The sequence below is a fragment of the Aythya ferina genome (assembly GCF_964211825.1).
Source record: "Aythya ferina genome assembly, chromosome: 14".
Taxonomy (NCBI): domain Eukaryota; kingdom Metazoa; phylum Chordata; class Aves; order Anseriformes; family Anatidae; genus Aythya; species Aythya ferina.
The window spans coordinates 13206480-13231088 of NC_140312.1; the positions used below are offsets into that span (position 1 = coordinate 13206480).

Consider the following 24609-nt stretch of genomic DNA (forward strand, 5'->3'; position numbering starts at 1 on the left):
CCCCCGACCCCCCCCAATGGCTGCCCTCCCCTTTCTCGCCCCTCCCTGTCGCGACACGCCCCGCCTATCGCGACACCCCGTGCTCCCCACGGGGCCGGGCGGTGCACGCCGCTCACCGCCACCCCTCAGCCCCGTGCGCGGGGCGGCGAGGCGCTAATTAACCCAGCACTAATGAACACGGCACTAATTACCCCGGCGCTAATGAAGCGTCCCCTTTAAGCACCCCCTTCTCGCGATACCTCCCGTGGAGGCACTGAGGGGGGGGGGTAGCGCACCGCGAACTACACCCCCCACAACCCCCCGCGCGGCCGGGCAGCCAATCACCGCCCGCCCCGCGAGCGCGCGCCGCGTCCCTCCCCCCTCCTTTCCCCCCCCCTCCCGGAAGTGATGTCAGGGCGCCCCCCACGTGAGCCGATTGCAACACATGCGGCGCGGCGAGGGGGAGCGCGAGCAGCCGCGGGCCGACGTCAGCGCCGCCGCCAGCCGCGCGCCGCCGGGGGGGGGAGGGAGGAGCGGGCCTGAGGTGAGCGGGGGGGGAGGGGAGGGGGGGGAGGGAGGTGTGAGGGGAGGGAGGGGGGGCTGGTGCGGGGTGGGGGGGGGCCGTGAGGGCCGGGCCGTAACCGCCGCGCGCGTGCCGCCGCCTCAGGCCGCCAGAGGAGGAGGAGGAGGAGGAGGAGGGAGAAGATGGCGGACGATCCCAGCGCTGCCGACCGCAACGTGGAGATCTGGAAGATCAAGAAGCTCATCAAGAGCCTGGAGGCGGCCCGCGGGTGCGTCACGGAGGGGTTGGGGGGTGCGGGGTGGGGGCGCGGGGCCCCTCTCACCTCCCTCATCCCCCCCCTCCTCCCCCCCCATCCCATCCCATCCCCTCAGCGGCCGGGCCGGGCCCGGCGGGGCAGGCCCCGTGCCCTGTGCCGCTCCCTGCCCGGTTCCTCGCCCTCCTTCCCCGCCCCGGGCCCGCTGCCGGAGCCGCCTGTCCCGGCCAACATGGCGCGGGGCCGCTCGGGGCGCTGCCGGGGCCGCGCTCAGGGGGGGGCCGCACCGAAACGCGGCCCCTCGGCCGCACTGCCCTCGGTGCCCGCGGCTGCTCCCCTCTGGAGAGCGGGCACGGGGCGGCATTTTGTTAAAAACCACCCTTAATTAGAGGGAAATGGGATACGAACCCAAGCCAGGCCTCTCCTAACGTGTATATTTTTTTTAATCTGGCTCGGGATGTGGCTGTGCGAGGTTGGGGTGTACAATAAGGGAACGTGGAGCCGGGGCTGCCCTCGCCTGCAGCAGAGTGGACTTTGGCTGCCTGAGCTGCCCGCACAGCTCTGCCTTCACGCGGTGTGCCCTGTGCTGCTGGGGAGGTCCTGGCAAGCACAGGGGGTGTGAGCTGCTCCTGCCACGGTGCTGGGAGGGCTCGGGCAGCTCCAGGCATCTGCTGCAGCCCGTGGAAACAGCCAGCAGTGCTGAGAGGGGCTGGGGTGTAGGGGGGAAATGTTTAGCTAGCGTTTTGGCCCTTCCCAATTCAGAACATGGTAGCACAGGTATGTCGGCATGGAGCAGTGGCTCTTTGTCCATCCCTTCAGGCAGGTGAGTGTTGTAGAAGTCAGGGCTGAAACTGAGAGCTCCTGGAAGGGGTGAGGCAGGAGGGCTGGCAGGGACTGGGCGCGCCCTTTGAGCAGCCTCCTGGGGCTGCAGCCCTGACGTCCCCCCTCCTCCCCAGCTGTGTGCCCTGCCCCAGCTCAGCCTCACGGTGGGGATGCTCCAAGTGCAGTGAGATGCGTGTAGGGGGTTCTGGGTCCCGATATCTCCTAGGTGCTGTGACACTGCTGCTGCTTTGCTCAGTGTGTGTGCTGGTGCTAAACCCCACCTGGCGACAGCTGCTGACGCCAGCAGTCCTCACCCTAAGCAGGGTTACACTGGCTCTCTGTGAACGCCTGGTGTGCTTCCAGGAGGCCCAGCCGAAGTTATTTGGGCCCGGCAAGGGGAAGAGGTGCTGCGGCTCTCAGCAGCGCTGGGCTCCCTGGCACCAGCCCGTGAAACAGGCTTTTCCTGCCGCCGGGAGAGTCGCTTCCCCTTCCTGCCGAGTAGGAAGACCTGTTCTGGGGTGGGTTAGGGGGCAAAGCCTGTAAATAGGGTGGCGTGGAGGGCCGGGGCTCCCTGGTGTCTCCACCTTCCCTTACTCATGTGCTCCTAATAGTGACCCAGCAGCAGTGCCCCAGTTTCAGGCGCTGGCTGTTCCTGCAGTGGATCAAAGGGAAATTGGAGGAGGCCGGAGCTTGGCGTTGAATTCATCCGTGGCACTTGGGGTGCTTTTGCTGTTACCCTGGCATTTCGGGAAAACCTCAGTAAGATCTGTGGGGTATTATCAAAATGTGAAGGGAGCACAAGAGCAAGGGAATGCTTTTGTCGTGTCTGAGACAGTTGAGGCAAGTGGCAGCATTGGCCAGAGGTCTAGGGGAGAAGGTTGGAGCTGCAGCTTCACCAGAAGCTGAGCAGCTGGAGGCCCATGAGGCTGAGGCTGCTTCTTATATTGTGAGGTAACATCCTAGCCAGAACGCCCGCTGTTACTCGTCACGCTCTGCTTAGGAGAGCTGCACTTCTTATTGGTAGCTGGCCTGAAAGAACCTGGCAAAACAATTAAAAAAAACAAACAAAACCAAAACCAAACCAAACCCTTAACCTCCAAACTCTGCTGTCTGTCTCGTTCCCAAAGCAGAGATATCTCTTGTCTCCTCCCAGCTCTTCCCAAGCCGAGCTGCGAGCTCTCTGGTGCTGTGGAGTTAATGAGTTGGTCTCTGCGATGTGGCGATAAGGGCAGGGGAGCAGCTGGCGTCTGCAGAACGTGTGAGGGAGAGCAAATGGGGCCCGAGTCCTGGCCGCAAAGGTTAATTGCTGCCAGCACAGAAGTGGAGCAGGGGAAAAGGCTGGTGATGAGGAGCTCCTTGCGAGGAGCCTGCCCCTATCGTTCATCCCCCACGGCTCCAACTGCTTGGGTGCTCATCAGGCATCTCAGCAGCTCCCTTGCAGAAGGGCTCCGCTTTCTGAGCAGCATGCGGGTGGTTTGTGTCAAGGACTGTGCTCCCGGGTGGCCGTGGCTGTGCTGCTGCCTTTGGATGTTGCAGCAGCTCGAGCAGAAGTGGCGTTAGCCACTCTTTTCCCTCTTGCCTTCTGTCTCAGGGCCTTCCTGTTACTGCTGCGTGCAGTTTTCCAGTGTCGCTATGAAAATGACAATCCCTCTTTGTTCCTTTGCAGCTCTGACTAGTTAGCAGGGCTGCGGGCAGCCTTTCTGCTAATCTCAGCTGTAAATGCTTGGCAAAATCAAGTACCAGCAACAGCTAGCGGCCTCCTTGCAGGCTTAGGCCCGAGATGGCACCCTGAACAGTGTTCGGAGAGCTTCTCTGAGCCTTGGTGATGAGGGCACTCTGCTCCAAAACGGTTCAGAAACCCCTCTGCTGGGCACACAGCGAGTTTCTGACCCTGAGAAAGAGCACAGTGGGTGCCAGTGCAGGGTGGGAGCCCAGTTATAATGGCAAAACCTTCAGGAGCTCACTGCCTTTGAGACGCCTCCTGAGACTTGTCTGGAGAGGAAGCAAACCAGACAGGTGTCTTTGGAGGCAGAGCCAAATAGAGTGGGTAGGGATTGAGCATCAAAACCTCTCTCCAAATCAGGTATTTTGGAAGGTGAAGGAGCAGGGCACACACAGGCTTCTGAGCAAATTCAAAAACTGGGCTTGAGTGGGTGACTTGTGCTAGGTTTAACGGGAGGAAATGCAGTAAGGCAGGAGAGTGGAGAAATAGGAAGAGAAGGGGAAATCTTGGTGTCTCGGAGCCGTGGCAAAGTGAGGTCAGGCTGTTTCTCACTGGGGTTTGGATTTTGTCGAGCTGAAACTTCCATCTGCTACATGGGAGAAACCAAATGCGAGGCAAGAAGCTACCCGTAGAGACAGGTGTGAGGATGTATGGGAGCTCCTGCAAAATGCAGCACACGCTGGGGCTGTGTGAGTGGCGAGAGCCTGACCTGTGGCTTACCCAAGACCAACTTACCCAGCACGTGTTGCAGAAGGCTGTGGGTGCAGCTGGGTTTCCCTCCGTCCATCCAGAGTCTTGCTGGCCCTGGTGGAAGGGCCCAGCTCTGGAACTGGCCTCGAGCTGCTGCTGCTGCTGCTTCCCTGCCTTGGGATGGGAACCTGCTCGGTGGTGGGGCTGTTCTGGCTGTCCTGGGGCAACACCGCTTAGGTGCCCGGGCAGGTCAGTGAGATTGAGACCTGCTGGGACGTCCTGGTGGCTCTGGAGAGCGAGGTGAGCCCTGGGCCGTCCTGCTGGTGATGTGCTGGGCCTCTCCAGAGGTCCCCTGGGAGGTGACACCAGAGCTGTGAACGCTGTGCCAGCTGCTGGGGGCAGCTGTGCCTGTGTGCATTGCTTAGAGGGTGACTGGGGGGGGGTTAGGCATCCTCTGCAGCCTCGTGGTGTTCCTGGCTTCCTTTGGAAGGAAGGGAGGGAGGCAGCAGGCCCCCCTGCCTTCTCAGGGGGATCCGTGTGGTGTGGGAGCAGTGTTACACCTGGTACAGAAGCTGGTTCTGCAGAGCTGCAGCTTTCCCCTTAGGGTGAGGTGCAGGATGGAGACCTTGAACCTGGGTGAGCTGTGAGGGGCAGTGCTGGGCAAGGTGCTGCTTGGCTTCCCAGCCTGTGCTGTGCTCAGCAGGCTGCAGTGCTGGTACATCCTGTTAGGGCCTGCAGTCCCAGAGCCTTGAGGAGCTCTGCACAGCGAGCCCCTGCCTCGTGCAGGTGTCCCCAGTGGGCTAAATGTCTGCTGGCAGCTGGGCTGGGCCAGTCCCGAGGGGAAAATGGATTTCCCCCTTGTGTGCGAAGGATTCGTGTGGAAAGGACTAGAAGAGGAGTGTCACTGGTGTGGCTGTGGGGTGTATCTGAACTGGCAGTGAGCTTTCTGCTGTGGCTTTATGGTCCGTCACCAAAACATGGGGTGTTTAGGGAAGAGGTGGTGACCTGCGCTGAAGTGCTTCCGAGCACTGGTGCTTCTTTGCCCAGCCGCCCTCAGGGCGAGGCTCTGAAGAAGAGGGCTGCTGGCTCCCTCTGCTCACCTGCACCAAGTTGTTCACTTCTGGGCATCCTCACCTGCTGCTCCCCCTGCTCCTGAATTACGGCAGCCATCAGGCAGCGCTGTGTGAGTACGTGCAGGTGGCAGGGAATGGCCTGACCGGAGAGCTGCTACGTGCCAGACAAGCTCAGGTCTGGGTTTTGTAGCCCTGGGTGGCTCGGTGGCCGGGTGCCCTCCCTCACAACGGCGTCAGTCAGTGCTGAGCGGCGTGAGTCACGCACGGGTCATCCCTCACGTCGAGCTAATGAATGAGATCCTGCCTGCTGAAGACAAATGATGTGGTAGGAAATGGGGATGAGCACCTCCAAAGAGGACAGGACAGCCTTTTTTTGGCTTTGTGGCAACTAGATTCCCCCCCCTGCTGTTGGCTCCTTGTTCCCATGTGGCTGTGAGGCATTAACATCTTAACGAGCAAATCTGGATTTGTTGCTTCAGTCCCCGGGTGTACAGCCTGTACCCAACTGGCCCATTAGCATAATGCAACAAGTCTTTAAACTTGGAGCATTAATAATTGCAGAGGGAGGGGGGAGAGCAGGGGAGCAGAACCAAGCCCGCCGTGAGTCACGGCTGTCAGAAGCGTGGCGATGTCACGCGGTCCCTCTCCAGCAGCACGGGGTGAAGTCGGGGGCTCCTGTCCCGCAGAGCTGGGGCCTGGGCTGGTGCAGGAGCTGCTCCGGCTGAGGAAGGGAGGAAGCTGGGAGCCTGAGCAGCCGCACGAGCTGGACCCATGGGCGAGGGCTCGGTTACCTGCTGCCTGCATCACCTCGGGACAAGTGACACCTGGCCACGTTCCCTGCTGCCTGCAGAAGGGGAGCTCCGTGACCCTGAGCTTCCTTCACCTCCTTTCTGTCCCTGGGGAGCAGAGCCTGCCGAGCTCAGGAGGCAGACACTGGCGGCAGGCCAGGAGCTGCAGGGGGAGCACGGCCACCCCGCGGGGAGCTCTCCCCGGCTGCCGGAGCGAGGGCTGCACTGCGGGAAGCAGCCTCACCTCCCTGGGCTGGGTGCTGGGCTTCACGGCTGGCACGGCTTCTGGGGGCTTCTTATTTCTGCGTCAGGTCGGTGGGGTAGGGTGAGGGCACAGAACGTCTTCTCAGGACATTCGTAACATCCCCGCTGAAGCTGTGTGTGGTTGCACAGTGCCTTGTGTGCCCCCACCTGTACTGCTGTGTCCTCTGGCTGACGGGTTCCTGCCTAGGGCTCCGAGACAGAGCTGCAGCACGAGAGCTTGGCGCTGAGCGGGCCGTGGTGGAGGTAAATGCACAGCCTCATGCTGTGCAGCTCAGCAATGCCCATTTGTGCAGGGCAGAGACACGGGAATTAACCATCTGCAGTGCTCCCGGGGCATCACTCTGTAAGAAGGAACAACTTGGCCTCCTGGCCCCACAGTCCTTCTCTCGTAACCACACTTACCCCCTGTCCTGTACCCGTTCTGTGCTTCTGAGGTGGTGCCAGGTCCAGGGACATCCTCCTCCCCACACTTGTGCTTGGGATCCGATCTCCTCCAGATCTTCATATCCCTCTCTGGATGAGCTGGAAGCAGGGAGGGGCACTTGGGAGCTGTAGTAAGTTATCCTGAATTGCGGCACATGCTGTGGTGAAACACAGAATGTCTCTGAGGTGGGAGCTGTGAGGTGTTTGCTGAAATGGTGCGGTAAAACATGCTGCCAACGGCATGGCTTTCAGCTCTCCTTTAAACTTATAGGGGCTAATGGTAGGTCCCGATATCTACTGCGTGGTGTTGGGGGCTCTGTCACATACCCGTGCAGCGCCTGTCCCCTCTGTGCCGTGCTTTGAGACCACGAAACGAACGGGGCAGGTTTTCACCTGTCTGATGGAGACATCACAAAGCTGTTGCTTCTCGAGCAGCTGCTAGACAGAGACGTGTCATTTGTGCCGGTCAAATGCCTGTGAAACTCAGGCAGTGCAGGCTCTGGGTGAGCTTCCAGGTGATGTTGCCTCCAGAGCGCTGCTACACTGCTGAGATCCTCTGCTCGTGGGCTGGCAGGATTTCTAGGAGGTGTCAGTGCTTCTGCCTCTGCAGCCGGCTGTCGAGATTGGGCATCTCAAGTGAGCTGGTGCCACTTCCTATTTGGAGAGGACTTTGTCTTGTTAAAAGACATAAAGTCTTTAAAGGGCACGTCTGTGAGCTGTTCACGTAGTGCAGCCATACCTGATGAGCTGTACCAGCCTGTGCACGGAACTTCCTCCTGGCAAGGTCAGCGCTGCCACATGCGAGGCTTTTATGAACAGGGAGTGCCTGGGCCTGTGGTGTGTAAGAGAACCCAAACCAGCGCTTTTGGACTTGCCCACACCAAAGGCCGTGTACTTTTTTTAGTATTTCACTTGACATCTGTGCTCAGACACAGGATCAAAACGAACAAATGAAACCAAACCCAGGCAGTCAGCTCCTCTTCCCTTCCACGCTGCTTGTGTGGGACTGCATTCTCGACGCAGCCCTTGCCGAAGCCCCACGCGCCTGCTGGGCTCTGGCTGCCCAGAAGTGGGGCTCTCCTGAGGTCTGTGCCTGGCTGTGGCAGGCTCTGCCTGGGGTTACGGGCACATTCCCGGCAGCCATCTCACAGCTGGCCATGGGCGTGCAGCGAGGGAGCCACTCAGGCCCTCACAAAGCTTTGGCAGCCTGAGATGTGTAGGTAGGGGTGATGTGCACCTGGTAAGATGCAGCCCTGCGGGAGGAGGCCAGGATTTTTGCCTTCCCAAGGTAACGGTGCTTGAAGCAGTGTGGCAGCGGTTACAGAAAGCTTCCTGGCTGCAGCACGTGGGTAAGAGCAGATTACCTGAAAGCTGCCTCACGCTCCTGCCAGTCGTGTGTGGGCCTCATGCTCCCTTGTTCCTGGGAAAGCAAGGTGCTCAGGGAGCACCTGTAAAATATTTCTGTAAAATAGTCCCATTTTGAGTCAGAGGCAGTGACCTGCCTTGCCTCTGTACCTCTGGGTCACCCCGGGTGCTGTTAGTGTGAGATGCTTCGCTGTGGAACGAGCACAGCTCAGCTGCTGCCTGCCAAGCCCGCTGGGAGCTGCTATTTATACAGCACGCCTCTGGGGTCAGGGCTGTGCCTCCCCAGTGTCCTGGGAGGTGGGCTGTGACTGCTCCTCACTGCCTGGGGTCTCCCTCCTCTGCCAGGTCGGTGCCTGCCGCCTCTGGAGCTCTGGTGGCCTTTCAGGTGGCCGTTCTACTGCAGTGACTGTGTGGGACAGGGGAAGCTCTTGGAAAGCCACTAAGCCGGCTTGTAGTGTCCCTGAAGGTGCAAGGACCCGCTCAGCTGTCTGTCACCTGGTGGAAGCGCAGACCCTGGAGCCCTGCAGCTGAAGGTGGCTGCCCGAAGCAGGAGACTTGGCTGCAGCAGAAGCCATCCGGGGGGTGTCTCTGGCAGCTTGTCTCCAGTGTGATGTGCTGCTTGCTCGGTGCTCTTCCCTTCTGTTGTGGAGGCTTCTCCAGGCTGAAAAACAACACGCAAATGCAGAGAGCACTGCTCCTGGTGCCAAACGTGGCGTGGGACTGGGCACAGCAGCACGGCCGGGTGAAGCCTGTGAGATCCCTCCGGGGCAGAGCCCAGCGTGTGCTGCTCTTAGCCTGGAGCACCGCAGCTGCTGGAAGGTGCCGGGAGAGCTTGGTAAGAGCAGGAGGGTCTGAGAGTGAGAGCAAGCCTTGTGCGTGCCCAGGCACCTGCTTGCAGGAGCCTTCGCTTTCTGGGGACTAGGTTAGAAGTGATGCAGCACCTCACCGCCCCTCGCTGTGATAATCTGTTAACGTTTGCTTTTAGGCCTCTCTGTGATTGGGAGCGCCATTTGTTTTGTCGTACAGTTATCTGAAATCCAAACTGTACTAGCACAGAGGTTTCAGTACCAGAACAGGCTGTCCTCTCCACAAACCTCACTTCACAAGAACTTGCTGTCTCAAGAGAACAAAGCCTGCTTGCTTTTGCCTCCCTCCTACCCCCAAACAGCTCTGGTGGGTTGTAGGAGCCAAGTTGGAGGTCCCCCTAGGATGGTTTAGGAGCAAAGGCAGAGCTTCGATCTCCAGCACAGGCCATCAGACAAGATACCTGATGTTGGTAGCTTCCAGGCCACGCTAAATCTGAGCTAATTGCCAATTACTGGCAGGGCTGGCACGGTGTGATCAGTAACCATAGCACCCAGCAGGGAAGTGCTTCTACCTCCCCAGGGGCTGGCGCTCCGTGCACCCCCTCCCTGTGTCTCTGCAGCCCACAGCAGGTGCCCTTGGTGCCTCATTGTTCTGCCCTCCAGTCCCGTGAGCGTGGCACATCTTGTGCTGTCCTGCGGATGTGGATTCTGGGTTGTTACACAGCAAACGCCTCGATGCACATATCTACGTTATGGAGGAGCTATTTGGCTGCTGTGCTGGCGCTCCTGAGCCCAGAATAGGGACAGCAACTGTCTCTAGCAGCTTAAAACTTCCTGGCTTAGTTCAGCCTGAAAGCATTAGCTTCCAGCTGATCTCGTGTAATTTGTCTTGGGGGCGCTGAAACCTGGGGGAGCCTCTTGGCAGTGCTGGAAATCCTGTGCCTCTGAAAAGCCTTGGCACTCCTGAGCCTGGGATCGTGCTGCGCCGACCATAACCAGGAGTGCTTCGGGCCCCCCCTGCCTGCAGGAGCACCGGGGGTGATGGGGGAAGAAGCAAGCTCATTGCACGTTCAATCCTGAGCTGCCAGTGTGAGCACTTCCCTTAATCCAGACGGATAATTAATTGCTCCCTGTAACCATTCTGTGATGAAGCTCTGCCTGGCGGCGTGCTGGCTGCGGGTTTGGGGCTGGCAGCAGCCCTTCAGGTGGCAAACGTCCCATGTGCTTCATGTGGGGCCGAGCCGCTTGCCTTTAGGGCTGCACCTTGCCAGGGCCCCTTTCTGGAGGCTGCAGCCAGCACCATGATCTCCTGTATGGCATTCCCAGAGGAAACGTGCTCTGAAATGCTCAGCTCATCCAGCAGCTGTGCAGGAGGATGAGGCACAGGTGAGGTGCAGGAGGATGTGCAGAAATCCTTCTGTTCTTGTTGAGGCATTGTGCAAAGCCTGATAGGAAACCTCCTCACCGTTTTGCTGTGCAGAGTACTTTTGTTTTTTTTTCCCCAGGCATTTTTGAGCTGTAGCTCTCTCAGCGATTCCCTGCTATGTGTTGTCTCACTGCGGGGCTTACAGCAGGCAGAGCCGCAGTTTTCAGAGCTGACCACCCTGCAGTAAGGTCACACTGAGGTAGAAGCTCTCTTCGGAAGGGGAAAGCTGCTCGTTTGGGGTAGGTTGCTGTGGTCCCTGCTGCGTGAGGCAGTTCTGCGGCCCCCTGCGTGCACACCCACTTCAGCTGGCCTCTTCCTGGTCTCTGCCTCCCTGGCCGTGCTCTCGCTTGGTGCGCAGATCCCCGCTGTGCCTTTGTGAGGCCGAGGGAGCAGGGCAGGGAGCAGCGGGTGCTCTTCCTTCAGTTAGTGGCTGCCCCACGAGCTGCTCGCGTGGGGGGGTTGGCAGCAGCAGCGGTGTGTGGGCTGGGGCTGCCCCTGGGGGAGGATTTGGGGTTTTGTGGAGTTCCCGGTGTGACTTGCAGCAGTCTGGCTACATCCATGGCTGCCTTCTGATGAGGTGCTGTGTGTGACACCAGGTAACAGCGCCGCACCTAGCGCTGTGCCCCTGTCACTGCGGGGTTTCTGGGGCAGCAGGACATAGCACGAGGCCGGGGGCCAGGATTTGGGGGCGGCTTGCACTTAGGCACCTTGACGAGTGCTTTGTTACTGGAGAGTGGGTCCTGGCTGCTGTTCCCCCCTGCTATACCCCCTGAGTACTCCTGTACCTCCCTGTCTGCTCTCTCCCAGTGTGGTAACTCCAACAGAGGAAGTGTTGCAGGAGACCTGATGCTATCAGGAGAGCCACGAGGGGCACGAGGGTCCCATCTCCTGCATGCCACATCACTAGGATTACTCCTTAGCTCCTGCAGCTGGGCAGGAGCCGCGGAGCTTTCTGATCTCAGGAAGCTGGGGAATCTCTCCTTTCAGAGGAAGAACCGAGCTGTGTGAGCTTGCCTCGAGTGCTGCTTTCAGAGGAGTCGGGAAGAGTCGCTTTCATTCTGGTCGGCCTCTTGCTCAAAGGAGCCTGCTGGGACCGGGAGGCCATTACACGTCCCCTAAGGCCTGTGCCATTCACCGAGGCAGCTCGCTGCTTTAATTGAGTGGTACACGGAGTATTCTTGGCTGGTGTGACCTGCAAGTCTGCCGTAGCTGTCAGCATGGCTCAGAGCTCCTTCAGGGAATAATGCGTGCAAGTGTCTCTTTACGACTGTCTCGATTAGCGTGTGTGGGGATCTTGGATATTAAAACCAATTAGTTGTCTGGAAGGTCAGGGACATATTTGACCCAGCATCTGTTTCAACTTGGCCTGAATTGAAGATCTTTGGAAGAGGACTGTGTAACTTCTGTAAAGAGGCTAATGAAGTGATGCTTTTTAAAGCACTTCCCTGCTGCCTCCCTAGCCCAAACGCTTCGGGAGGCTGCTGGCGCGTGGCAGCCTGACGAGGCAGCGGGCAGGTGCTGCCGAGAGGTTTGTGTAAGAGCAGAAATCTTTCGTGGCTGACGAGCGGGTTGTCGGTGATCTGACTCAGAACCCTGACTGCAGCTTTTGCCCTTGAGAGGGCTGGAGGGCGTGATGAGGCATTCGATTTGTATGCCATGACTAAATGTGCAGTATGAGGTCTGGGCTACGCTGAGATGATGCAGCAGCACTTCAGGCATCCGGGATACTTCCCCAGCAAATGGGAGTCACTTGCTGGAAGGCCGAGAGAACTTCCCTCGCTTCCATTTGGGCTTTGGATGCAGTTGGCCCACAAGGCGCTCTCGGGGATTAAGACCTCTGCAGGATTCCTCCCAAAGCCCTAGGAAAAACTAATACCAAACTCCTTTCGTTTAGCTTAAGGCAGCTCTGTGATTTGTGGGGTCTTATCTCCTGCCTCTGTGCCTGGGCTTGGTGCTTCTGAACTAGCAGTCACGTACTTCAGCGCTTTATTTAAAGCAGTTGCCAGAGTCAGTGAGTTTCATGTGAAGCAGGGCTAGCAGGAAAGCAGAAAAGTAGAAGATTGCAACAAAATGACCCTTCCAGTTCAGTTTTTGGTATTAGTCTGAGGAGAGCAATGTGTTAAAACAACTCTGGGGCTGGCTGGTGCTCCAGCTGTCTGAGAACAAATGCAATGGGCTTTGAAACGTCCTTAAAGTATGTGGCTGCATTGTTTTAAACAACCTCAACTGGGGGCTGCTTACATGCCTTTCAGCTGGCAGCCCCTAGCCTGTAACTATGTTCCTTCCTCCCCAAGTAGAATCCCAAGTTAAACAAGCAGCATTTGGAGGACTTGCTTGGTAGTGAGCTGCAAATCCTCTGAAGAGACTCTTTATTTTATGTATTTCTCCCATTATTGTCCAGCAGAAGGGGAATGACACCAATAGCAGTGGGTCAAAGCATCCCTGGAGGTGGGGTGGAATGTGGGGCAGGAGGGAGGAGACGGGTCTGGAACGTGGTGTGAATGCTGAATGTTGCTTTGACTGGTGGCTGCTCACAACCCCTCTTCTTCCCTTCTCAGCAATGGTACCAGCATGATATCGTTGATCATTCCCCCCAAAGACCAGATCTCGCGAGTGGCAAAAATGTTAGCGGATGAGTTTGGCACTGCCTCCAACATCAAGTCTCGAGTGAATCGCCTTTCAGTACTGGGAGCCATCACGTCTGTACAACAAAGACTCAAACTCTATAACAAAGGTAACTTCTAGCTTGTGTGGGTGCTGGCAGACTTCCCTTACTTGGAAGCACTCTTACGTTCCCGTGTTGTGTTCTGTTCTGCTAATCAAATCTGTTGGCCTGTGCTGCTTTGTCTGGTGTTCCAGGTATGTTGCCTCTGGGTGGTTACTGTAGGGGTGGCCCCCAGGACTAGAGTAGGAGGATGGGCCTGCTCTTTGGTAAGTGGGATAACTTGGTCCTTAGCAGTGCTGACTCCTTGAAACCTGTCCAGCCTTAAGAGCTGGTCTGCTGTAATTCCCTTCTGTTAAACCGGTGGGTTTTCATCCAGCAGAAATGTAGGCGTGCTGCGATGAAGCCTCCATAGCTCTGGGAGGAAGTAGAGCCAGCCCATCTAAAATAACCACTGGAAAGGGGTTTGTCACTCTTACCTTTACGCTGACAAGTGGCCTTCACTGAGGTGGTCAGTGTGTATGTTGCTGTATGAGAAACAGGAAAGCTTCACAGGGATGTTCAGCTGTTCTCAGGGCTCTAGGAGTTTGGAAGCTCCTGGGTTGAACAAACAAGTAAACATTTCTGGAGTGCTGCTCGGAGTCCTTCCTTCAGTGCTATCCAAGGTTACTTTTCTGCCACTGCCCTGAGCTGTTCAGTGTAGGTGCAGTAAATGAGTTTGTTTTCTGCTGTGGAGATCTGGGAAGAAATGAAGGGGGGAAAATAAAGGTAAAAAACTTGGGAACTTCAAATTCAATTCTGTCTTAAGTCTCCTGGCTGGATGATTAGTTTTTGATGGTTATGGCTTGCAGTCTTTCATAGTGATCTAAAATTGCATTGTATCCTTTATAGTACCTCCAAATGGTCTGGTTGTTTACTGTGGAACAATTGTGACAGAAGAAGGAAAAGAGAAGAAGGTCAACATCGACTTTGAACCTTTCAAACCAATCAATACATCATTGTATTTGTGTGACAACAAATTCCACACAGAGGTAAGAAGTTTCCTGTTGTCTGCCGGTCTTGCAGTAATGGAAATGAAAGCACTTTGCTGGACTCACTCAAACAATCCTTGGTGTGCCTGAGCCCGCAGACTCCGTAACAGCAGGCTCTAATTCAGCCTGAATGGCTGGCTTGTGACTGGCTAATATTCAAAAATGTGTGATATTTGGTGAAAGGAATTGACGTATTGTCCAGCTCCTGGTACAGCTGACTTTATGGCCCAGCAAGCAGCTGCTCAGTTTGTTACCCATGGACACGAGCTTTTCCCTGTAATTGGAGGCAATGTTTTTTTCTTCTTAACGCTAGAGGCCCATAGATCTTATTCCAAGCCAGGCCTTAAAGTAAAGCCAAGATAATATTAGTGCTGCCAGTCTTGGTATCGGATGTGTTACCTGAGCCCCTCGATGGAGCACTGGCATGCACTTGATCTATCTGGGGTGAGATGGGGTTATATTCATCCGGCATCTACTTGCCTTGGTGAAATGGCTGGTTTGAGGCATATGTTGATGTGGATCACAGTGGGCTTAACTTCATGAAATCAGTTTGTGTGTGCATCTGCTTTGGCTCTGCATTGGCAAAAGTCTCAGTGTCTCCAGGAGACTGATTGCATTTCCTGTCCATGATGCAGTGTGTGGACGGAGGCGTAATGCTTTGTCATCAAACCCAGCTGACACGGGCTTGACAAGGCCTTTGGTGATGTGGTCTGCTTGGTTGGGTGGGTTTTTGGAGGTCTGATCCCTAGCTGAGTTTCAAAGGACAGGAGCACAGGCAGGAGGGGGTTGTTTGTCGCACAGGTGTGAGGTACATCCCTGTGCTTCTTCTCTCCCCACCGAGGGTGAAATCCCAACGTGTCTTTGACCTAGCAGAAGTAACAAAACCAGGTACAACTCGTGAAGGTTCTGCTGAGCCCATGTGTCCATAGGTTGCTGAAACCAGGAGGTAAGCAGGGGAATTCAGGAGAGAGTCAGAGGTGGAAAGTCAAGGGAGCCATTTGTCCCTGCAGTTGTTGGCAGTGGGTGGGTGGAGGTAGGCTGCCTTCTGCCCTATCAGCAAAGGGATTAATTCAGTCTTGGCTGCAGCTCCTGCTTCGGGGCATTGATTCAATACAAAAAAAGTAGCTGCTGCCCAGTGGGCTGTCCCTGGGAGGCAGCTGTAAATACTCTGCTGGTGTGCAGCCTTGCTCTGCAAGGCAGAGCCAGTAACTTGAGAGGAACTTGTGGTAACTGACACTGCTGATGACGTGATTACTGCCAGCACCTTTCTGCAGGGGCCCTTTGCTCTCCTGTGCCTCTGGAACGTGTGCTTGTTTTATGTGGTATTGTCTGCACTGCAGAATCAACTCTAGGTGTAAAAGCAATGAGTGATGTTAGCACTGGAGTTCTGATGTGGTTGACGAGCTCTGCTCTTAACCTAGGGGTTCCCAACACCCAGCTGGAACTTGAGAGACTGGCGTCTGGCTGAGTACCCAGCAGATGCCTTGTGAGAACCTGTCAAGGAGCAGAAAAAGGACATGATCTTCAGTGTTAGGCTGAGGTGGAGAAAGGGAGCTCAGCCCAGGCTGAAGGAAGAGAAATAAAAGTACCAGTCCCTTCTTCGTGCTTGATAGGTCAAAGGGTGGAATTGCTGACAGAACTAATGAAGGGGAAATTGGGGGATTACTGACCATTGGATACTTTATGAAGAGTAAGAGGGAATCAAGAACATCAGAGCTGTAGTCATTTGCTGTCTGGCAAGAGTATCTGATAAGATTTCCTCTAGATATTTTATTGCCTGTGTGAAACTGAAGTAACTTCCCAAGAGGGATATGAACCCTGATGTATTTCTGAAGAGTAGGATTTACAATGACTTATTTTGATACCTTGGCTGCAGCATTCATTCCAGTCACACGATTTGCTTGGCTCTGTCCCAGTTAAATAGATTGCAATGTAATATGCCACTTCCTCCTCTCATTCATCCCACTGCTGAGGAATTAATACAGAATATTTACTTTGGCCAGAAGATTCCATTAAAACTTAGTGTCTCTGTTCCTTTTAAGCTTGAAACCCATAGACTTGGTTGTGTGGATTTTGGATAAAGATGACTGTTTTTTATTCTTGCCATTCAGCACAGTAATCAACCTGGCATGCGTGCAGGCCGTTAAGAGTCCAGTGGAGTAAGTCATCACCATCACTCTTACCATATTAAAGTAGTGACTTGAAACCATCTGGAACTTGATAAGTTCTGTCCTGCTAACGTATTTTTGCTAGCCTGGATATAACATCAGGAAAAGGAATCCTGCTATGCTGGTTTTTGGGCACGTAGAAGTGAGCAGTGTGTGTGTGCTGGATGTGCCTACCAGCCTGTGCTGCCTTTAAGAAGGAACAGTAGCTGACAGGCTCCTTCCAAAAAGGAGTGGAAAGGTGAAGTACCCACAGGTGTCCCACACCACCAGAACTGGGGCTGAGCAGGGAATTGGACAGAAGGAACTTGGAAGCCTTGATACCAGGCAGTCCTTCAGTTGTCAGTCAAACTGATTACAGGATGAATTTTGCTCCTTTGTTTAAAGAGAAGAAACTTGCTGGACAACTTAATTTTTCCAACAAATGCTGTGGCTGCCTTCTCTATATCTGGTTATTCACGTGACTGTTAACTGCTGCTGTTACTTAATTCTGCTTTGTATGGCTGAATCTTTGAAACATCTTCTGGAGGCATTTCATCGTCCTGCCTTTGGGAATTCCTGGCGTCTCTGACTCTAGCAGAAGGGTTCTTGTGCTGGTTGGTGGGTTGGAAGGCAGGCTGTATTGGTGCTCTGTGTAAAGCTGATTGACACATAGCCCAAGCAGTTAACTCTGTGGGTTCAGCTTTCCTGGCTGGAATGCCAGGAGAATTGCTCTTCCAGTTTCTCTAACTGGAGAGGTGATGCAGCCTTGTGGAGGTGTGGGATCCCTTTCACCTAAAGCTTTCAGAGCCACTCTTTAGGATTTTGCTGTTACACCTGCATGTGACATGTGATGAGCTGGTAATGCTGTGAAAATAGTTCCCACACTTGAACACTGTTTTCCTTTCAGGTCCTGGCAGCACCGTTTGTAGCTATCAGAGGTAGTCCTGACAAAGCACAAATAGAGGTGGGGCAGAGAATGGGCTGAGAGCAGCCCTGACGAGAAGGACCTGGGGATGTTGGTGGAGGAGAAGCTCAACAGGAGCTGGCAACGTGCACATGCAGCCTGGAATGCAGTTGGCTTTTGGGGCTGCACCAAAAGCAGTGTGGCCAGCAGGGAAAGGCAGCCCTGCCTTCAGCTCTGGGGCCCCCAGCACAGGAAGGACACTGACATGCTAGAATGGGTCCAGAGGAGACCGTGAAGGTGATCAGAGGGATGGAGCACCTCTCCTGTGAGAGGCAGAGAGAGCTGGGGCTCTTCAGCCTGCAGAAGGCTCCGGGGTGACTTTATAACAACTTCTGATACATTAAGGAGGCCTACAGAAAACATGGGGAGGGACTCTGTTAGGGAGTGTAGTGATACAACAAGGAGTAATGGTTTAAAACTAAAAAAAAAGGTAGATTTAGACTAGATATTAGGAAGAAATTCTTTAATATAAGCATGGTGAGGCACAGGCTGCCCAGAGCAGCTGTGGATGCCCTGTCCCTGGATGTGCTCAAGGCCAGGTTGGACGGGGCTTTGGGCAGCCTGGGCTAGTGGGAGGTGCCCAGGTCCCCACGGCAAGGAGGCTCGAATTGGGTGATCTTTAAGGTTCCTTTCAACCCAAACCATTGCATGATGCTGTGACTCCTCGATCTGCAATTCTTTGTCTAGTTTATTTGTAAAAATCACTGTGGAACTGAACTTCATTGAGGTATAATGTGCCTGGTAGGCTTTTGAACCAGGGTCCTGGATAAACTGGTGCTTACTGCTGACAACTCTTGTTTTCTGTTCCAGGCTCTTACAGCGCTGCTCTCTGATGACAGCAAGTTTGGCTTTATTGTAATAGATGGTAGCGGTGCCCTCTTTGGAACTCTTCAAGGAAACACAAGAGAAGTCTTGCACAAATTCACTGTGGATCTTCCAAAGAAGCATGGTAATGCACTTGTATATCTCTGAACTATTTGGTATCTCTAACTATTTGCAGCTAAATACTGTGGGCTGGGATGTGAGGGCAGGAGCAGGGAACTTAGCCTGTGTGTGTGTAGCTGGACGCCATTCTGTGCGCCCTTGAAGTCTGACAGCAAAGCCTCTAGTTGGAGCCTTCTAACAAAATTAATAAATCACGGTAACATGGCTGTTTTCTTGTGTTTATTTCTTGGTGCATCTGGCCCTTTACTTGGCTTTGAGGCAGTCTTCACTAAAGATTACTAGCAGAAGTAGTAATAACACCTGCCTCTCAGGGTGTTGCATCCAACTGGGAAAAACAAAACGTGTTCCTTGCAAGAAGTAAAGAAGTGTAATGGAGCAAGCAGAACTCTACAGGACACCGCAATATAGTGGAACTCGTGAGCCACTAATGAATTGAGTGAATTGTCTGTCAGCTACCTCCTGGCTTCCCATCCTTCTCTGTAGACTAGGCTGGGACAAAGTGAAATAAACATCTTCAGTAAGTTTCTGCAGCAGAGAGCACCAGGAAGCATTGCATCAGCAAGAAAGGTATAGGAGGCAGTGTGATAAAGGAAATAGCATTTAATGGAGGTACAGGATATAAAGTGTGCAGATGTTCAAAATTTCTATAGAGTTGTGAGTCCAAATAGAAAAAAAAATCCTGCTTTGGGATATGTGGAGAAAAATCCTCGTGTGAATGAACACTCCTTTCACTTGCTGTTCCAGCTGAATAGCCTGAGCTCAGCTGGAAGCAAACTAATTCTGAAGGCTGCACCTGCCCTTCAGTTCACTTATTCTGGGCCCACTGGGGACCATGTGCTAACAACCTTCCCCAAATTAAACAACTTCCAAATTACTACCTCCCCTTTCTTGTTTTGTAAAGGTAGAGGAGGTCAGTCTGCCTTGCGTTTTGCTCGTTTGAGAATGGAAAAACGACACAACTATGTAAGGAAGGTAGCAGAGACGGCTGTGCAACTGTTCATTTCTGGTGACAAGGTGAACGTGGCTGGTCTCGTTTTAGCTGGATCAGCAGACTTCAAAACTGAATTAAGTCAATCTGACATGTTTGACCAGGTGAGTGGCCTTTTCTGAGCAAAGCTCAAATGTTTAAGCTGTTGGTAGTAACACAGTGATACTAGCTGCATCTCTGGAGACATGTAACCTTGGTGTCTTAAGTGATTTGACCAAAATGAAAAATCTTTTGTATCCTAAAGAAGTCTTTCTTTCCTAAAGACACCCTACAGATGCCTTTATTTCTTAATAAAGGAGGTAAGATCTCCTTTTCTTAGTAACAGTGCTAAAAGAAATCTGTTCTCCCTGGTTTGGAACTGATGTTCATGTTCTTTGTGTTCCCAAATCTAAAGTAGAAGCCTTATGGGAATTAAGCTCGACTAAATCTGATCTCTATAGCACTGCTGCCTGAAAACTGTGCTTCAGTATTAAGTATTCAGAGGTCCCTCTGACTCAACAACCACTGCTTAAAAGTGAACAAAATAGACTAATGCCCTGACTCTTGCCAGGTACTTATTCTAGAGGCATTATGAAGTAGTTTTGTTATAATAGAGCTGTCACAGACTTTTTCTTTTTGTCTCTTTCTTGTTTAGCGGTTGCAATCCAAAGTGCTCAAACTAGTTGACATTTCCTACGGAGGAGAAAATGGATTCAATCAAGCAATTGAATTGTCAACTGAGGTCCTCTCCAATGTGAAATTCATTCAAGAGAAGAAACTAATAGGTATCTGACTACATGTTTAGCCTTCTCCTGAGCCAAGTATGCTTCATTGAATAATCTGGTCTTGATTTAGACCTCCTGATAATGCCTGCGTGTGCTAGCTCAGCCCTGCAATGCTGTCTGTGTTGGGCAGAGCACAGTTTTCCAAACACCTTCTGAAATGCTGCAGGACTGAATGATACTTTAAGTGTTTGCTCTGTTGCTTTTTTTCCCTTCTGAGCTCCTCTGATCTCCTGTTTATCCTTCCTTCAGAGGTACCCTTAGTTTCAGGCCTTCTGGTGACAATGGGGTGGGAGGGGGGAAAATCTTTTTTTTTTTTTTTTTTTTTTTTTTTATCTCAGCATGATAAGAATTAAGGCTTATTTTGGTTTTAAGATGGCAGTCGAAACAATCCCATGGTTGACTGTCAGCAGATGCATGCTTTTGGTCTGAAAGTACAGGAGGGCAAGAGTAGCAGTAGCTACCTTACTCTGGAGAGAACAAAGTTAGGTAGTGTCTGCTGGTGGGTTAGTCCCATGGAGCGTTTCATAACTAAAGGAAGCTAAATGGAGCGAGCTTCCTGACAGGGCAGGGCTTGGTAGAGCTGACTTACTGGTGATGAATCTTCTAAGTACATGCTTCGACATGCTATCGGATACCTTGCCTTCCTTCGGCAGTACCATGTGCTTCTTTTCTGGTCTCTTCTTGCTTTTACATCAGGCATGTTAAAACTTTGTGGCTTGATCTTTGTGCGTGACAATCTGTTTCTTTGTATCCTGGCTACAGGACGATACTTCGATGAAATCAGTCAGGACACGGGGAAGTACTGTTTCGGCGTTGAAGATACACTAAAAGCTTTGGAAATGGGAGCAGTAGAGATACTGATAGTCTATGAAAACCTGGATATAATGAGATACGTTCTGCACTGCCAAGGCACGGAGGGTAGGTAGCACTTCTGTGGGACCGAAAGGTCTGTGAGGGGTTTAACACCTAAGCCACCTTCCTTGGATAGGCTGTGTTGGAGGAACTCCTCAAGGTGATCTTTAAGGAACTGATCAAGGGGATGTTGTGTAGGCGGGTTCATAGCTTGCAGCTTCCCAGCTGCTCTGGGGAATAAGTCCGAAGCCAGCAAGCTTCCACTGTGGAGAAGAATTGCAGTGAGGGGTGCTAATGTCACAACACTGGCATCAAGTTTGCCTTTTGCTTGTGTAAGTATAAATGTGATACCAGTGCGCTGTAGAGGAGGAAGTGACTTGAGCCCTATGGCCTGAAACAAAATTTATATGAGCTGTGTATAATCAGTAAGCCTGTGGCAGGCCTTTTGCTTTTTCTTTCTGTGGTATGGTGGTTCTGTGTTTTTGGCACTGCACACTGCTGGTGTGCCCTGTTGAGTTTTCCACAGAGCATGCACTAGGACGGAAGGCAGTGTCAGTGACCAAGCCTTCTGTGTTGTAATGGCTCCGTCTTCAGGCTCCTGCTATTTTTAACCTGCTTCCGATAGCTTCATCCAACCTAATATTTTTTTTCCCTCTCTTCTCAGAAGAGAAGATCCTGTATTTGACACCTGAGCAGGAGAAGGATAAGTCCCACTTCACAGACAAAGAGGTATTTCAGCTTTGGGGCCGGTACATTTATTCTCAGTGTACTAGTGCAGTACTGTTAATGTCTGAGCTTAGTTTGTCACAAGCACATGAGCCCGATGACCTTTCTGGCACCCAGAGGAGACTTTGAGAGGGTAGTCTGTGGCTCCTCCTGTTCTCCTTCAATCTAACCCCTGGATTCTGGCCTTGTTTTGTTCCAATCTTTCATGCTGCCAATTCAGAGGTGGTGGAAATGAGCTGAGGTGACAAGCAGGACAGTGTATTTGACCACCTTTATCCATCCATGAAAAGAGTTAAATCTGTCCCTTGCAAAAGGGATGGTCATCTCTGTCTTGCCTTAGGTCTGCCAGGGCAGCCATTCCCAGCTGCTTTTCCTCCTTTTGGGGTAATTGCCAATTCCTTCTGTGCACAGAAGGTTTACAATGTTATCTGCAGTGATGTAGTGTTTCTATGCCAATAATCACTTGACCTTCTACTTACAAAACTCTGCTTTTTGCCTCCATATTTGCAAAGATCAGTATTTCCCAGAGTAAACAGTGCCTGGTTAGAAGAACACCTATGGACTGTTTGCAGGGTAAAAAGTAAATCAGCCAAACAGTGAAAATGTAAGAGTGCAGCCTGAGGCGACAGTTGAATGGAAGAATAAATCAGACATTTTCTCTCTGACTTCCACATTGGCTTCTGTAGTATGGAAGCCAAAACAAGGCTGTCAGAACTTAATTTCTTAGCACCAGGAGTCCTGTGCTTGTGCCAGCACACTTGCCAGTTGTGTCAGCGGTGTCTACCGCCTGGACCCTGGCAAGTGTGTCGGGCTGCTGGAGCCTGTGGAGCATTAATGCAGGTGTCTGAGGACAGAAAAGATACTGTTGATATTTAAGCCAAGGACAGCTTGTAGTAGGAGTGTTCTCTGTAGTTAATGTGCGATGAGCTTAACATTGTGGCTTTTTTCCCCCCTCTCAAACATCTACAAAGACTGGCCAAGAACATGAACTGATAGAAAGCATGCCCCTTCTGGAGTGGTTCGCAAACAACTACAAGAAATTTGGAGCAACATTGGAAATTGTTACAGATAAATCACAGGAAGGATCTCAATTTGTGAAAGGATTTGGAGGAATCGGAGGTAAACTGCAGAAGAAAAGTGTTGTGGTTTGTCTTTTTTTGTAATGGTTAATGCGATAATCCAGTGCCAAGACAAAGCAGATGAGTCCTATTCCTACTAGTCATTATGCTAGTGTAAGAAACTATCATGTTCAGCAGGGGTGTTCAGGTGAATTAATTCCACATTCAGCACGATGATGCTGCATGTTAGGCAGCTGTTACTTTCAGACTGTGTTCCTTGCATCCTTTTGTCCTTCACAGTGCACAGAGGGTGGACTGTCTGTATTTCCAGCTGCTGAATTTCAGGTGTGAACTGCTTCACTCTAACTACAGATGTTGTTTTGTGGAAGATCACGCCCTGCTATGTAGAAATGGTGCATGACAAACAGCAGCTGGATTTTTGAAGCACTGGGATATGTTACTTGTCTCTCAGAACTTCTCTATATTTTGCTCTCCAGTCTTAAGCTTCTTTTCAAAACAGTATTATTGGCCCAACTTTGTGGAGAGGCAGAGATGTTCTGTAAGCATTTGGTCCCTCTGTTAAACTCAACAACCAGTTTAGCCTTTAATTCAGCAGAGGTGCAGGTAGTTAATGGGCTTCAGCCTGGCAAAATCAGTAGCAGGGTAGAGCAAAAACACCTGCCAGAGAATGTTTCCTCCCCAGACTAGCAATTTGAGCACAATGCATTACAGATATGCTAAATGCTGCCACTTGCTGTGTGTAGGCTGATGGATGTAAAGTAGAGACAAATGTAAAGAGGAATTTCCAGGGGACAAAGAGTGCTACTTGGGAAGAAACAAGTTTGAATAGTCAGGCTGCGTATGGAGCAACGTGTTTGTGAGCTTTCAGGGTTTATAATTTCAGAGGTCCTTCTCGTCCTGCTAGATCCAGGCTCTTTGCATGGTGGCTTGGTGTTTGCTACCATGCTCCCGTCCCTGCACTTTGAATAGAATTTACCTAAGTAAACATTTCCAGGGATAAAGGCACCCCAGAGACCTGGCTTGGTGCGTGGGGTAGGAAGAGTCCAGGAAGACAGCCAGTGAGTATAGCTTACTGTAAAAGTTGCTTCAATACCAACTGCCTGCTGAATTTAACTGATAGGCTTCGGTCTGAGCAGTTGTATTAGGACAAATTACCTGTTACTGGCATTTCTTGGAGATACCGTCCTAGAATAGGCTCAGCTTTGCTGGAAGAAAGCTGGCCTAGGCTGGGCAGGTAGGAATTTCTTCATTCAGACAATAAATTATATCAGGCTGAGACACAGATGTGGCATGTTCACTATAGGTGTGTGTTTGTTGCCAGCCATCAGCTGGAGCCCGTCTGGGAGCACAAAATGCAGAGTTAGCTTCTGAAAACTCAGCTAAGAAACTCTCGACGTGCAGACAGGGCTCAGTAAACTGCTTAATGCCTCTCTAGCTCTTTGCATTTTGAAGAAGCTGAAGTGTGTTGTTTTTGCCAGGTATCTTGCGGTACCGAGTGGACTTCCAGGGAATGGAATACCAAGGAGGAGACGATGAATTTTTTGACCTTGATGACTACTAGGTAGTCGACCTGGGTCCGGCAAAACGTGCCTCGCCCCTCCAGCATCCAACCCAAGGAGCAAACTCATGGTGGAAAACACAACAGATCCCTGCCTTAGAATTGGAACATTTCCAGAACTCGATCCACAAACATTGGATTTAAAAAAGCAAAACCCTACACTTTGATTTGTCATAGTGTCAGTACAGCAGCAAACTACTAAGTTCCTATATGCCACTTTGGACTAATTTAAAAAGAATCCCAGTTTTTACTTTTACTCAATGGTGAAATTGGTTGCTCTTGTATTTTATGAAAATGATTTTTTTAACCTTCATGATGCATTAACTGCTGTAAACCTCTTCCTTCAAAAATTAATAGAAGTAAGATCCTACTGGTTTGTTTCTTTTTACTTTGATTGGAGAAATCAATTGCTGCATTTTGCAGCAATGTGACCCATTTACATGGCACTCTCAGCTTAGACTGCAGAAGAAGAAATGTAACGAAATTGGAGCCATTCATTCTCTTCAAAAGAATGAGAAAGCACTTACCTAGAGTGCTAGCTTATAAGGTGTGGCTTGCAAATTCAGATGGTTTGGGGAGGCTTACCAGCCAAACGTGCTTTAATCTATTTGCAGAAGCACTGCTCTTACAAACTAGGAAATGCACTTCATTGATTGCGATGAAAATGCTGCTGAAGTCTTGGGTTTAATTGGATTTGAGCAGTGCAGCCTTCAGTTTTTTTTCAGTGTTGACAAAAATAAACATACAATTTAAGTGAA

The 24609-nt window shown here is 52.0% G+C and overlaps 1 protein-coding gene across 1 annotated transcript; it reads left to right on the forward strand.

Annotated features, from left to right (window-relative positions):
• Positions 1 to 646: 646 nt before the first annotated feature.
• Positions 647 to 24609, forward strand: ETF1 (eukaryotic translation termination factor 1). The gene is made up of 10 exons (XM_084535540.1): positions 647 to 770; positions 12694 to 12869; positions 13689 to 13828; positions 17750 to 17888; positions 18786 to 18976; positions 19507 to 19636; positions 20399 to 20554; positions 21153 to 21217; positions 22186 to 22333; positions 23772 to 24609. Exons 1-10 carry the CDS (start codon positions 685 to 687, stop codon positions 23852 to 23854), a joined length of 1314 nt encoding a protein of 437 aa, XP_084391666.1. The 5' UTR covers positions 647 to 684; the 3' UTR covers positions 23855 to 24609.

Bases quoted from the DNA above. Each gene is read 5' to 3' on its own strand.
- ETF1 (XM_084535540.1), top strand. From the start codon at position 685: ATGGCGGACGATCCCAGCGCTGCCGACCGCAACGTGGAGATCTGGAAG. The intron at 771-12,693 runs GTGCGTCACGGA...TTCCCTTCTCAG, and splicing joins AGCCTGGAGGCGGCCCGCGG to CAATGGTACCAGCATGATAT. The intron at 20,555-21,152 runs GTAGGTAGCACT...CTCTCTTCTCAG, and splicing joins GCACTGCCAAGGCACGGAGG to AAGAGAAGATCCTGTATTTG.